Source organism: Harpia harpyja, chromosome 23 (genome assembly GCF_026419915.1).
Source record: "Harpia harpyja isolate bHarHar1 chromosome 23, bHarHar1 primary haplotype, whole genome shotgun sequence".
Lineage (NCBI taxonomy): Eukaryota > Metazoa > Chordata > Aves > Accipitriformes > Accipitridae > Harpia > Harpia harpyja.
The window spans coordinates 12902415-12917949 of NC_068962.1; the positions used below are offsets into that span (position 1 = coordinate 12902415).

The window sequence follows — 15535 nt, forward strand, 5'->3', positions numbered from 1 at the left end:
AGTATCAATTCAATAAACCTTTGCTTGTTGATATATCCTAAAGCCAAGTGTTATGTGCTTTGTCAGCAGTAAAAGTAAGTAAGGGAAGTGGTGTTGGGGTAATTCAGGGTTGGAGAGATGATGCTATAGACTTGGTGCAGACCAAGTGTGACTAAAAGCTGGACATACATAGCACTGGTCATGGCCTTCAGAGGTGAATGACTGTCTTCCACTATCACACCATTATATGTGAGTGCAAGGCAACTAGCTGCTTGCTGAACAGAAGTAGTAGATCTTAATCTAGCACTCTGTGCAGTGCCACAGCTCTGGAAGTGACAGGTGAGCAGTAGCTAGTGACTGGAAAACAACCCTTTTTTCCTGTAATATTCATTTTGTGGGATTGTACCTGCTGTGGTGTTGAGGGGGTGTAATGCACAGGCCTTAATCTGCAGCTGTTTTGGTAGAGTACACCTTCTGAACAGTAATACCATCCCTACTCAGCAGTTGACCAAGCTCTGGCCTATCAGTCACACCAAACTCAGGTTCAAGAGCAGCTTTTGAGCTTTTCTTGGTAGTGCGAGGACCCTTAGGTGCCTGAAGATGGCAGAGGGTTTCAGCCTCTTGAGGACAGCATCTGAGAAGGTAGCAGCAGTGCAACAAGAGCAGAATAAAATTCTGTCTTCAAACACTCTGGTAGAGAACACGACCTGAACTCAAGTTGATGGGCAAGGAGTAATGGCAATTAAACACATCAAATGCAGTGTAGATCTACCAGTTGGGTGAAAGCCATAATAGTCAGGGGCCTTAAGTCTGCTGCTGTAACTCTTCAGGAACTGCTGCGAATAAAGGTCTACAATTAGGAGACAATTACTTTGGCCTTAGCCAGATCCTGAGTGGAATGCTCACAGAAGAGCTTGGCTTCTTTCAGGGGCTGGAGCAGCACCCAACATGAGCCTGCAAGCCCTGAGCTGATCGATAGCACCTGCAATTGCACTTCTTGGGAGGCAAATGGGAGTTGTCACCTCAACATGAGAACCAGGACCAGCCCACCACCACAGCCTTACATGAGGAGGAGGTACTTAAGCCTAAAACAGTTATGTAAAAATCACCCACTTTAAGGAAACTTGCCTTATTTTTCTGCAAGTAACCAGCATTTACTATGAGCAGCTTAGCTTTTTTTTTTTTTTTTTTAAATCTAGTCCTAAGTTTCTTGAGCACCTGAACCAGACCTTCACTGGTGTGCTCAGGGTCCTCAGCCAAACTCCTTTTGCAAAGCTAATGGCTTCCTCTTGCCTCCTGTAAGGAGGCAGCACATGAGATCTGGGCATCAACACCTCTTAAAAGCACAAACCATGCCTCAGAGGAGCACGGCTGAGCTCCAGACGGTAACAGGGGGTTGTAGGAGTGTCTTTGCAGTGAAGGACATGCGATTGCACAGCAAGGGCTTCACGAGAGGCTAACCACAGCCGTGGGGAGGCACGAGCTCCAGCCCAGTGGCTACAACCCACATGGCGTTCTGGGGTGGAGGGGGAAGTTCAGTTTCAACTCTCACTGTGCCCAACAGGAGTTAGTTAAAGAAAAGAGGAGGTCTGAAACTCTGTCTGGGTTGGGAAGCAGGCTGATACTTTTTTTGGGAAAAAAAAACCTTCACGGAGTGAACTTGTGGAGACACATTCAAGACTGGGAATGCTGCAATAAAATGGTAAGCAAGTGTGTCAGCACAGTCTAAGGCAGAGTTTCAAGCAAGATCTACAACTGCGGTCTGAGGCAGTGAAGCAGTGCAAGCCAAAAGCCTAATTAGAAAAATGCATACTAGTCAAAGTAATACACAAAGAGCATTTTGTACGGGTTACAAAGAAACAATTTGGATACGAGGAAGAACAGACAACCGGCTCAAAATGTGAGCCAAGAGCTTGTACAGTTCACAGAGAGGGAAAGATTACAACTGAAAAAGACAACAGTAAGGCAGAAGCAGCACATATTTCAGGTGGGAGTGAGACAGAAAGCAATGGCACAGCCCAGGAAACCTGGGCAGAAACCTTTGGTCCTGCTACTCACACTGATGATCCTGGTATTTTTCTCCTAAAAAAAATAAAAACATAAACCCCCCACTTTTCTCCTTTGCCAACTGGACAGTTGTGCCGAAAGGGTTGATCCCCTCTGACTCTTCCAACCCAAGCAAGGACAGCTCTAACTTAGAAGCGGTATCCACACCCCAGCAGCTGAGGACATGAAGACAATGACAACATCCCCTTTCCATAGCCTTGTTACCTGATGGAAGTGCTTCCTCTCCTCAGGAAAGGCATTTTACAATGCCAAGTGGCACTGTTCAATAGACAGAAACCAAAATAATGCTCTCAACACACTACTGAGCAGATAAAACCACTCCCCACTAGTTGATGTAGCTACTGCAGCAGATCTAAACCCACCACATCAGAAGAGTTGGCAGGTGAGATTTATGCTGACAAAAACAGGCACCTAACACATTGTTCATTTACCTATTAAAAAAAAAAAAAAAGCTTTCAATTCTTAAAAAAAAAAAGAACTCTAGAAGTGATTTAAACTGCTAAAAATCAAGGGCTTTCCTTTAATTTCCTGGAGGGAGTCCGAGCAGTAACTCACAGCTCCATACAGCTCTACATCCCAACAACTTATTTAACAACAGAAAAACAAAGAAATGAAGGGAAAAAAGAAAACTTGTGAACACAAAGACAATATACCTGTCAAGAGAAATGAATGCCCTACACTGAAGTGCTTTCAATTGGTTACTGTCAACTTTTCAGCTGCAGCAAAGCGCTGATGAATAAAATCTCAGCCCAGGCTGGAGGAATGCTTTGAGTTAGTCTCAGTTTGAAGCCCTAATTCCAGGAGAGATCAGTTCTCAAAAGTACTATGACTTCATGATCTGGAGATCTGAAGGAGTGTGTAGGATTGGAGGCAATGTGAATATGGCACTAAGTTTGTAAGATACAGCACTAAGTCTGCAAGATACTGCAAATAAATTCAACCTGGAATTAGAACGCGCAATTTTTACTGATCTCCATTCAGTAGCCTAAGGTGGATAAAATCCAAATGCAACTGTTCACAAGTAGACATTGCTTTCACAGCAAAAAAATCCAATTTGACTTACAGGCAGCTCATGGGAGGTGCGAGGGAGTGAACTCTAATCAAGCCATAATGAGGGCGCAGAGGGCAGGCTTCTTCCCAAATAAAACAAACCCAGTAACCAGCTTTCAAGTCATCAGGAACCCACTCATACCTCCCAAGAGCACTGCAGGTCTCTGATGGAGATCTTCAGCACAGAATGTCTTCTCTTTTAAAAAAGGAAAGTACCTTCCCTGATCTTCACCAGACAAGTCAAAGGGTGGTCAGCAGAGGCGAGCTTGGGCCCAGCCTCTCCAAAACCATTGCTTGGGGAAGGGGAGGGCAGCACCAACAGTTCTCAACGTCAATATTGAACCCACACCCAGCAGAAAACACAGAGACTTTTTTATCCCCACCAGGTGTGCTCTTAAGTCCTAGCCTTATACTTTAATACATATTGCTGGTTATAAATATCCTGATTAATTTCCAACTTGGATGGTTACCTTGTTTCTACTCTAAATCTAACCTTTAGCATGGACCAGAAGAGTCAAGGTATTCCATCTCCTTCAAGTGCCACCTAGAAGCACACATCTTGGTCATACCTCCTAGCCCTATGTGGATGTCTTCTTTACACTTAGAATATCTCAGATGTCATTCAATATGTACACTTGGCCACCTGAAACGTTTCCTAGAAGAAATTTTCCCTTAAGAAATGTTACTTTGCCAGCATGCTTCGCTCAAAAGAAAGGAGTATCTAATTAGTGAATCCTAACTCTAATTGGCAGTACAAAGGTGTACTTTACCAAAACCCAATGTAGTAGTACACAGGATTTCACATCAGCACAGAACTGGGTGCGTGCTATCTTTAAGACACCCGTAAATCTTTCTGGAAAGACTTTACTAAAATAAGGTGCAAGATAGCAGCTATTTTCTCATGGTATAGCTTCTGAAATTGGACAGAAATAACACTGTTTGAAATCACATCCCAAGTCAAGACAAACACTGCATCTAAGAGTCAATATTTATTTGATTAATAACTTACAAAATTTAACAGATTTAATTTATGTAAGGAGACCTAATTTATTAAACATTTTACAGATTTCTTTTGTTCACAATGTAATACATCAAGATCTCAACAGTATTAAAATAATACTTGGCACAGTTATAAATAAAGAATATACAAAAAAATCCATAGCTTAAAATGTAGTGATGCTGTTTTACACATTAATTGAAAAAAAAATCTGGTGGACATCAAAGAATACAGAAACCTGCAAAGAAACAGCACATGTTTAGGGCCAAGACAAAATTCCCATTTATTCTACCTATGTCAGATTAAGTTGGTCTGATCTGCTGTTGGTCTGGATCAGCTTTGTTAAGTTTCAGAAGCAATGCAGTTTTGGTTCAACAAGTGAATTTAAGTTTGATAACTTGACAGAAAAATGCTGCATAGTTGGCTCCCCCCTGCTTGATTTTATGATTTCACATCAAACAATTCAGTGTTACTCAAGACAAGTTACATTTTGCACTGGAAACTTCATACGTCCCAAATCCATATATGCAAGCTAATTTTCACAACTACCTGCTATTGCTCAAATTCTGCAGGTCTCCACAAAACTGTCACCAGAGAGCTATTAACAAGCAAATAGTGCAGAACTCACTACGTACTACCAAAGATCACCTCTTCTTTTGCAGACGTTTTTGACATGGACTGCATGACACAATTCATGGCAGTTAATGCTACTGGGCAACTAAAACCAAAATTTGTATTGTGTACTGAACTGCTCTTCTGGTGGTAGGCGATATTTAATAAAGTGGATTGGAGTTCTTCAAGTCAACCGACCCCCAATGTGAAAAAAAAAAACCAAACCCAAAACCAAACAAATATGCAGAACATTACTGGTGATTAAAATAAAAATATTGTAAAGTCTTCAAGCTTTTTTCCAATTAGAAAAAAAATATGAATAACTGATAACAACTGTTTTCACTGAAATATAACGTGTCTTCGTTAGGATTACAAATTTTGTCTGACAAAAATAGCAAAAGCTTCTTGTCACCCCTACACCCAAACCTCTCCCATTAAAACTGTGTCCAAGACGATGTTGATTTTTCCAGTATTAAACATTCAAGTACTCTAATGCTGCACTTCTGTAAATCCTGATATCTGGTACTTGCAAACTGTGTGTCTTGAGATCAATGAACAACTACAGAAAAAATGTTTACTTGCAAATACTGAACATCAACTATTTACAGTTTCACTGCTCCTCTTACTAAGGCAAGGGCCGGGAATACCACTAGATTGCTTTATTACCTGTAATCTGCATATTACAGAAAACGCTAATTTTGCCAAGCATCAAACATGCAGTGAATTTGCAGGGCATAATGCCTATTAACAGCAATATTGAACATCACTAAAAGCTCATTAGATATCTTCCTACACTTTTTTTGGTTGAATAAAATGAAAATGAGCAGCTTTAAATACACTAAACACACACTCACAGAGAGAAAACTATTTGATAAATTATTTATATACAGATACACATTCTTTACACTGGTCTCAGACATCTGCTTTCAGGTCCCTCCCCAAACTCCCCTCACAGGTTTCTCGAACCACTGGGTTGCTACAGCACTTAGAAGAGAACTAACCTGATTCTCAGTCTCTCTGTAAACAATAGTTAGGAAGCAGTGAACAATTCACTATGAGTATATGAAAACACCATAACAAAAATCAGTGCATCACATTCAAGAAAAGCCCCTTTGGAATGCAATTTCAGATCATTCCTTACCTTCCAAACATATCTGTAGCATGAGAACTTAAAAAAAGAAATTAAGAGTGATTTTCACGTGCCAATACACCATCATCTTCAGAACGCCGTGTGACATTTTCTGTGTGCGCGTGCTGTTACGGGGATTTTTTAATTTTTTTTTTTTTTTAAAGTTTGGTTTCCATTATTTTACATCCAAACAAAATAAGCATTTCAGACAACTTTGGGTTCTTCTCCAGTTGCATTCAATTTAAAACTATCTTGTCTTTTTATAATTGAGATTTTTGCTTTCACATCTGTGGTTTCCCCCATGCAATTTCTCTTCCAACGTGTCTCCAATTACACTACACTGTACTGTATGAGGACCAAACCTAATGTTAAAACATTGCTAGTTTGTAAGTTGCTTATACAATTACTTCAAAGATAATGAATTTTTTCCACTTTTTTCCCAAACATTATATACTGTAATCTAGTTTTACAGGTCTATCATGCATTTAAGCTGGGCTTGAACTTTGACAGAAGAGCTTTCCTTATTTGCGCAATTTCAGACTACATAATCTCAGAACAGGGTTATTACAAGTATTTAGTTGTACCACTAACTGGTGGCAAAAACAATCACCAAAAAATGTGGGCAACGTATTTTTTTCTCAACATTATCCGACGTGCCCTACTGCTATAACTTAACACGTTACAGGGGATTTCCACCACATGATGTTTATAACAGTATTGAAAAGCACATTTTTCAATGCACATAATACTACAGAAAATCTGTATTAAAAAAATCACATTACAGGAACTACAACATAGCGATCAGTGAACTTTGCATCATGAAATTTAGTTTTATATTCTAGACTGTTGTTTCAGTGGAATTATTCATATTGGGAAATAAATTCTTCTGCTCAGCACAATGTAACTACTTATGTCATTACTTCAATAATCTCATGCTCCATTGTGAAAGACCTTAAATAAAAAACCCAACAACAAATACTGTGAATATGCTGTCGCGAATAATTCTCATGTTAAGAACTGTTAAAATCCCTTTTTTATCTTCCTCCTCTTCCTTATCAGGTTTGGCAGTTTATTCTGTCCATTTTTACTTTTGTTAATAAAATTCTGATGAAGAGAAGGTACCTTATGATTCATCATCAGCCCTACACATAGCATGCTACTCTTCAAGGGATGCGGATTCGAGAGAGAGAGAAAATTTTTCAGGCACCACTCAGATATGATATGCTCACAGGATGAAGGTGGTGCTACACTAGCTGGTAGCCTGATCCTGAAGTTTGGTCATATTCTATTGTATACTGCCTTGTCCAGTCCACGATAACAGGCCGAAAAAGACCACAGCATCTGAATTCAAAGAAGTCTATAATGTTCCTTATGCATCCGTGGCTAAAAACAAAACAAACACACATGTTAGTAAGCAATATCATAGCTCATCTAACAAAGTACAACATTTTTTGTCTACCTACAAACTCGATTCTTCACCCTTTAAGTTCTTAACTGTAGAAAACCAATGCAGTTAAGAATTGTCTTAGTGCTTGCTGACGAGCAAGTTCTGAAACAAGTAGTAGTCACCAGTAGACCACCAGGTAGTCACCGTGGACACAAGCAAGACACTAACTTTCTTCCACTATCTACCAAAACTGTATGGAGAAACGTAACATGTTATTGGCAGTGCACCATCATGTAGCATAGCATGGTAATTCAGATCCCTTTCTAAGAGGAAAGATACATTGTACAGATGGATGCAAGACAAAACATCATGAAGTGAATGTCTTCCTGGAATAATTTACATTTTTATTAACATCTATTTCTGTCATACATACTTGTTCACCAGCTGCAGGTCTAAGATCAATTAAGTCCCTAGACAACACAAAATTAAGAAAGCATTATCTGAATTAAATGAACTATTCAAGTGCTTTCTGCTGCTGAATCAATTAATTGTGAAATATTTAAGATACCTACATCAAAATTCCAACAAATTGGGTTTTGGTAAACTTAATTACACATGGGCTGAATAGATCACCGTTTTCTGGAAGAGAAGCTCATGTTATGATATATGCAAGAGCAGGTCTAAGCAACAAGGAGATGACAACTACTTGATGTCAATGCTTCATCTGACAGGTGATGTCAGTTATTTTAGACATCTGGTGTTATTTCAGGAATCATTTTTATAATAGCAGCTATTTCAGTGAAAATGGTTTGTGAACGTGTCATTAATTTAGGGATAAAACCAGTAGTTTTTTCCCTATCCTGCGCACCACCCTGTGTTCTTCAGGCAAAATAATTATCTGGTTTTGTTGCAACTCTAATCTGTAGGAAGACTGCAACCGTACAGAGATGTTTGTCTGCTTCTCACTAGAAGTTCTGTATGGAGAGATATTAAAAAAAGATCACATATTTCTCTTCTAGCACAAAAATCAAACTGCAACAATAACTCCTATCTCCTGTTCCCCTGGGTGTCACCTGAAAGAGCAGCAGCTCCCACAGGAGACACAGCATATGCAGCAGGATGAGACATGCTTCTGTCCTTTCGCTGCTCCTTTTGTAACATGCCCTCAACCCACCAACATACCAGCCTCACGTCTTCATTTATTTCCTGCTTTGGCTCCACAAGCTGCTCCATGCCACCGTGTTCCCATTCCAGTGCTATTACATCCCCGAGCCCTCCTCTTTCAGCTTGCAGCCTTATCACTACAGAAACCAGAATCCCGACCTACCCTTTACAGACAGATACCACCCACTTTACCTACTGCAACACCCACTTCAGTTCCTGGGACATCCTGCTCCCTTCCCCACAAATAGCTTTGTCCATGGTCTTCCTCCTGAGCAGGCAGTGCTGCCTCTTTTCTCACAGTAAAGAGGGCAAGGGGAGCTACTGCACAGAGCAAACTGAACAGCACATTAAATACCCATCGGGAGAAAGTGCCTGGGGTAGAAGCGAAGATCCAGGTCAACATCAGCACCATGCGATAAGCAACTACCTCTGGTTTGGGCATCTGATTTATAAAGAGGATATTTATTTCCCCATAAACTCTACAGCAAAATATGACCACTGCTGGAAAGCATTCTTTTCTGTGTTTAAGCATCCCTGTCTAGAGTCACTACAAAACGTTTATCACTTCCTTTAACTGGACAGAATGTGTTACTGTAAAAATAGCTGGCAGATTCAGCATTCCAAGTAGTGAAAATACTCTAAAAGTATTTAGCTATGTTCTGTTTCAATAAGCTGCACAATTCAAATATATGCAAGGCTACACAAATAGAAATATGTTTACATTTTAAAACTTACTTGAATGGGCTTTCAATAGATGTGGTTGTAACTTTAAAGTGCTTGTATCTTCTTGCATTCATTCTTTCATTTGTCGTGATACCCAAGCAAGATATCTGAAGACAGGAAAAAGAGTAAGCCATTTAGCTCATGTAAAAACATGCAAACAAGCCCTGCATGAGCCAGACTGAAAAAAAGAAGACCAAATTTACTGTTTTATATTCCTTCTTTTGAAGAAGGAATTTTTGTCTGGGGAAATTAGCAGGTCCCAACATAAAACACCACACAACAGCTGTACCAGATTGTGCAAAAGGTTTAATTTTGAAAGTGATCAGAAATAAATCGTGATCACTGAATAAACTGTGACAACTTAGCTCACAAGAAAGAGATGCCGTTACTATATTGTCAGCTTAAGTGTACTGTAAGTAGTAGATTCAGGAGTTACTTTACACAGCATTTGAATGACTTTCTTCCCCTCCTGACATTCTGTTTATAGCTCCAGTAATGTATTTTTCCCCCATTTATAAATTTGTTGCAGTAACATAACTTTTCTGTCTGCAAGACAAAAAGATGACCAGAAAAAAAGGGGGTTTTTTTGTTGATGTTGCTCGTGTTTTTTCCTTTTTACACAATCATTTGGCCCAACGGCTACAATTTTCTGTAAAAGCTTTCCAACTACATTAGCCTAAAAGGGTATCTTATGTAAAACTGGAGTTTACTGTAACGCGATGTAATCAGAAACAAAAATGAGAGCTCCCTTAGCAGCCTTACACTACAGGACAATAAAATCTTGTAATTCCTAGTGAAATATAAAGTCAACTCTGCTGCACATTACAAAAGCAAGAACATTTAAAAAGGTGAGTTTGGGCTGACTTGCCCCATTTGGATGTGCTTAATATCTCAAGCATTTTCTTTGCCTCCATGAAACCCAGTGAAGTTTCACAGCTATGTATACAAATGGGCTCTCAACGGCCAATTTTTGAAGTAGGAAGTAAAAGTTTTTAATTATTTTTCTAAGATAGTAAGTAGTGATTTGACAACAACTCTGGTCAGTTCATTAAGAAGGACAAGTCCAAACTTTATGATGGAGAGGGAAAAAAAAAAAAGCGGCAAGAGTAGGGGCTATGCAGTTGCAACCCAAAAGAAGCGATTGAGAGAATATCTTTATCCATTTCATCATTATGGCAAACTCCAAAGAGATTTGCCAAGAACAATCTTAAGTTTTCAATGAGTAAAACTCTTAGGAAACTTAGTACTATGACTGTGTGTTCAGTTTTCATTTTTCCAGGATTATTAAAGAAGTCAAATGCTAGAATTATTTTGCTTAATTACACTAATGATACAAAATACTATGAGATGTATTTTTCCAAGTGGCATAATTCAAAGATTCACCTATACACAGATCGTATTAATAGGAATCCTCAATGGGGAACTTAGTGGATCATGACATAAGTATGATGGAAGGCTCTCCGGAAAGTCACACGCTTATTGTGCTAGAAGTCTGGTGGGTTAGACCGCTTTGAAAGCCACCTGAAAAACAAGTAGTTACCTCTGCTCATTTTTCTTGGACAGTAAAGACCTCTGTAAGACTGAAAGGCTCTCGCTCACACATAAAAGATTTTGAAATTGATATAGGTTGTAAATGAATATTGTAGAGAAAGGAGGACAAAACTTAAATTTCCTGAAACGTTTCACCTAAGCCTTAGAGGATTATTTTTGTTTCCAGGATCTCTGGAAAGATTAAATCGGTTAAGTTTCACAGTTCTTTAATGTCAAGTCATACTGAAAGACTTTCAAGTCATACTTAAAGGTTTTCAGTATGACTTGTCTTTCCTTAAAAATGAGAAAGAAAAACTTGGGTTTGGTCAGATTACAGTACAGTAATGTGATCTCAAATCACACTGAAGCAGTGTAAAAAATTATTGCATCCCCTTTGAAGCTACCACCCTCTTTCTGCTAATGACATAGTGCATTATTCCAAGTTTGACCCACAGATCTTATCCTCTATTAGTCTTTATTGCCTTTCCCTGGTCTATTTTGTGTTTTTGCCATTCTAAGAATGGAAAGCAGAAAGTAGGTATTTTAACCTCTTGCAAAAAAAATATAAAAGCACAAGTGAATGAGAAGTGAATGATGCCTAATATCCAGAGACAACAGATGCCTGCCTCCTCCAGCGTGGCTGAGAGACTAAGCACTTGGTCTTGCATAATGAACATTAAAATTTAAGTGACAGAACTATTTGATATTCTCATGTCACTCCCAAGACTCAGCATTACAAATGAAGTGCTCTTCCATACCTGATACATCTGACACATGAGTAACACAGCCACCCACATGAAGTGAAAAACACTGTTCAGAAACATCCAAAACATCCATGGAGAACAGGTAGCAATCTGTGTAATATAGGTCCAAAACCCATCCTTTGCATAACTTGTCTCACAGTGGAAACCCCAATCTAGAGAAAAAACAGTGTTAAAAACCATACAGAAGATTTAAGATGTTTACTATACATCACATAATGCCCACATTAGAATGTATTAAATTAAATAAGAAAATGACAGTGTGCTAAAGCAGTTTTACTTGCTCTCTCTTCCTTTCCCAACTCCTTGAATACATGACATATGCACATACTTGGCTGTGATGAAAAAAAAAAAATCTAGGACAAGAAAAAACAATCTTCTAACTTAAAGTACCCAATATAGTCAATTAATAAAATGCAGTTCAATTCCAGATTAAAAATATCTAAAACTCAGATAAGGCAGAAATCTGTAAAAATCCATACCAGGAGATAAACAAAGTATTTACAAGCAATTAAAAAAAGCCAAACCCACACATTTACTCACAAGAGATACATCCATAAATCATCCAGCAGATCATAAAGAGCAGGAAGAACAGGTATCCCATAAAATAGCGATGGTTTCCTGCTCCTGAAGTTGCACAACAACAGGGATCAAATTACTACACTTTCAGATGACAACACTACACCAGAAAGTTTAATTGCTTGCTTAGAAGTACTGCTTATTATTGTATAGAGAAACATTACTCTCCAATATTAAGCCAATAAAACTTCAAGACAGTGAAATTAGCTGGTTTACTATGATTTTTTTTTTTACTTCTCAAAGCAATGTTTTATTTTCTTCAATTTCTGTCACATTACAGCTGCAATTCACACAAATGCATTTCATTTGTAACATCTTTCATGAGCTAATAAAATTATTGATAGACAATATTTAGAACAATGTTGGTGACAGCTGTTGCAGAGCCCTGAACAGCCAGGAATTACACATCAATAAATAATTTTCAAATTCCACTAAAAAATCATCAGACTGCAGAGTTCACATTCTTAAAAGAAACAGAAATATGAATAAATATACAACCTCCCTTGATAATAAGTTAACTCACAGCTTAGTTGTAAACCTGCTTGACGAAGCCAGCTAAAAATAAAATATCTAATAGAACTTGTAAAACAAATACATGTAACTGAACAGACAAGGACTAACAACCTGGCTAAAGTAATGAATGGGATAAAACCCATTCTGCTTAAGACAGAATTTAAATGCAAGAAAATTCAGTTACTAAAAGACTGATCTATTTTTAATATTAATTGAGCTAAAAAGATGCCTCTTATGCGAGTACATTATAATCCTGAAGTACTTGGCCTTCCTTCTGTTTGTAAAATATGTCCACTGTTGCAACCTTCCAACAGCTCCAGGCTGTAAACTAAACCCACAGAGATGATAACGGGCTACAAAAGATTTGGCTGTCATCATCTACCAGCACAGCATTTACTTCTTCATTATGTCAGATATTTTGCCTGCTAACACAAGAGCATCCTCTGGAGGCAGAAAATAATCAAGTGCTTTTAGCAAGTGAACTGAAAACTATATAAATAACTGATGAGGAAAAATACACATACAACACAAGCTAGACTAAACACAAGACATTTCCTTGAAAATCAAACAAGTTCCTTCAGACATAAAATAGGTTGTAACACGGCCTTCAATCACCTAAGAGCATATAAGAAACAGTGTTGGTAATGTCCCTAAGGTATCACTTTCATTTGTATTCTAAATTTCAGAATTGGTAAGTTTCATAAAATACAACTTTTTAAAAAATGGAAGTTAAATGGTGACCTAGAGGTCTGTCTGAGAGGATCTGATGAGATGCTCCTTTCAGCACAATCTTCAATGATACTAAACCAAATTCTGCTTAACAGGAAATCTCTCTGTATTTAGTAAAAAACATACAGGTAGCATTTAAAACTATAAATGACACAGGTACAATCTTGGTCACAGTTAAAAAAAAAGACTTTGGAAAAAGCAAGTTGAGAAACTGCCTTTCTTCTGTATCTTAAATAAGACTGGACAAAACACAGCACTATTTCTGCAGTTTCACCCTGGACTGGCAGGAACACAGTCAGTTATCCTCCACAGTTAAAACAATGCTGTAAGAATTGTCGCTAATTTCTTTTATATGGTTGTGCTTATATTATACATAAGTAATAACATGGAGTTATATCACATGATTTAGACTATTTGTTCATTTCTTAATTTTTCCTACTGTTAGCTCCTTGGAGAAGAATCTTTATTGGGGGGAAAAAGTGATCATTATTCTAAACCATAAAATAATTTCTCATATACACAAGACCTACCTTCTGAGTCACTGCTATCAGAACAATAATTCAGTACAACGTCATCATGACCCATGTGACGTAACGGTTTAAAATTTGGCTCTAGCTCTGTTCATGCTATTACTTGAAAACTAAATTTCTCTTGCAAGTCTGCAGTTTGATTTTGAAAAGTAATGACAAGTTTCATAAAACCTGTTATTATTCACTTTCAAACAACCAACTGTAAAAAACATAATGCTATTTTGATACTCCATTACAAAGATAAGCATAATCACCTTTAGAGGCTCGCTCACTGTAATTTTAACTAAAATTTTGCAGGTATGATGAAAATAATTTGCCCCTATTGCCAATTTATTTATTTTCCAAATAGTCTGCACTTTTTGTCAGCCTCTTCAGAATGGTAAAAATATTCTCTCAATCTCTTTCTACACCAAGTTTTATCACCAAAGGATTTATTTTGGAGTGTCTGTACACACTCTTACAATATTTCTCAGTCCTATCTTTAGTAAAAGTCTTATCCTTCTAACACATTCAAAGGAAGCCTACATAAAACATTTCCAAATTCCACCTTTCCAGAAAGGCATGATTCATGTTTCCCTTTTTGGCAAACATACCATGAGTGCTGTTTTAAGAACGGATTCTGTTTTGTAATCCTATGCTCAGTCACCACGTACCAATCTGAGAGAGACAGAGAAGCCATATAAGGTCATTTAGACCATCACTCCCTCCAGTTTAGGGCTGTTCCCATAGTGTGATTTCTAATGCTTTTTTCCCAGCATACTTTCAAGTGTCCTAATGTTTACTTTTACCTCCAGTTATCCCAGTCCGCACAAGACCACCACCACCAGTAGGAGGATTCTGCTTTTCCATCACCATTGTTTTTTAAAAAACTTTTCCTTCACCTAACTTAATCCCATTACTCACATGCTCTCTTATTACACACAAACTAAGGTCTTTCCTCCCCCATTTGTTTTTTATGCTTTTCCAGTTACTGATTAAAATACTGGATTCTTTCTGTCCCACGGACAAGTACTCCTCAGCACTCTTGCAAAACAAACTGTCACTAAACACACTCCAAAACCTGAGCCTATGCCCCCCAGCCTGTTGTAGTTGAAAATGTCTTAGTTGTTCATTGTAAAACATCTAAAATATAAATCAAAAGTGGCTCAGGTAGTAACATCAGTAGGAAATATAAAGTAGAATGGACTGATTTAAGTCCACCTCAGTGAGACTTCAGTGATGTTCTATTACAACTCAAATACCAGCATTCACTATTTTACTACTCTTGATCATTAGACCAAACTACTGCGACTATGCATTATTATATATATTTGGAAGGACTACAATGAAGCATTTATTGGCTGCCAGCTGTCAATGAATCCAGGTCCTAACTGCTCCCCAAGATTAAAGTTACCTCTGCTTGTGTCCTAAAAAAATAAACCAGTGAAGCAAGCTGCACTCATTTTCTAGCTGTGAAGCCTTCAGTGCTCCCTGCATAATAATGGCTTTCAAATAAGTTTCTCAAAATGTATGACAGGGAATAGTGGCATTTAGAGACTTTATTCCTGTTCTATAGCTGTTCCTTTCATCATCACTGGGGAGAATAAATGACTACCTGGGGGGTCAAAAAGAGGAGAATACCTCAATAGGAAGTCATTCTGTATCTAACTGCTATAATCATGACATTTCTGAATCGTGTACTTTCCCATTATATTACCAAAAATTATTGGTAAAGATGAAAATTTTTGTCTTATGTAAAGGAAAACAGTCAGCTGTGGAATTGGTACATGCCTTTTCTGCAGACTT

At 38.0% G+C, this 15535-nt stretch overlaps 1 protein-coding gene across 2 annotated transcripts in view; it reads right to left on the reverse strand.

The window, feature by feature from the left end:
• Positions 1-4066: 4066 nt before the first annotated feature.
• ZDHHC17 (zinc finger DHHC-type palmitoyltransferase 17) overlaps positions 4067-15535 on the reverse strand; it is a 77067-nt gene continuing 65598 nt past the window's right edge. The window contains exons 14-18 of one of the 2 annotated variants that reach the window (XR_008233065.1): positions 11943-12026; positions 11397-11554; positions 9121-9215; positions 5847-7217; positions 4067-4331 (exon numbers count right to left, since the gene is read on the reverse strand). Coding sequence is in view for 1 of the 2 variants with exons in the window: in XM_052774213.1 (XP_052630173.1) it covers positions 7079-7217; positions 9121-9215; positions 11397-11554; positions 11943-12026 (476 nt within the window). In the remaining variant the exon portion in view is untranslated. Of the gene's footprint in view, positions 7218-9120; positions 9216-11396; positions 11555-11942; positions 12027-15535 lie in introns of both variants that reach the window. The other variant, XM_052774213.1, reaches the window with a different exon arrangement.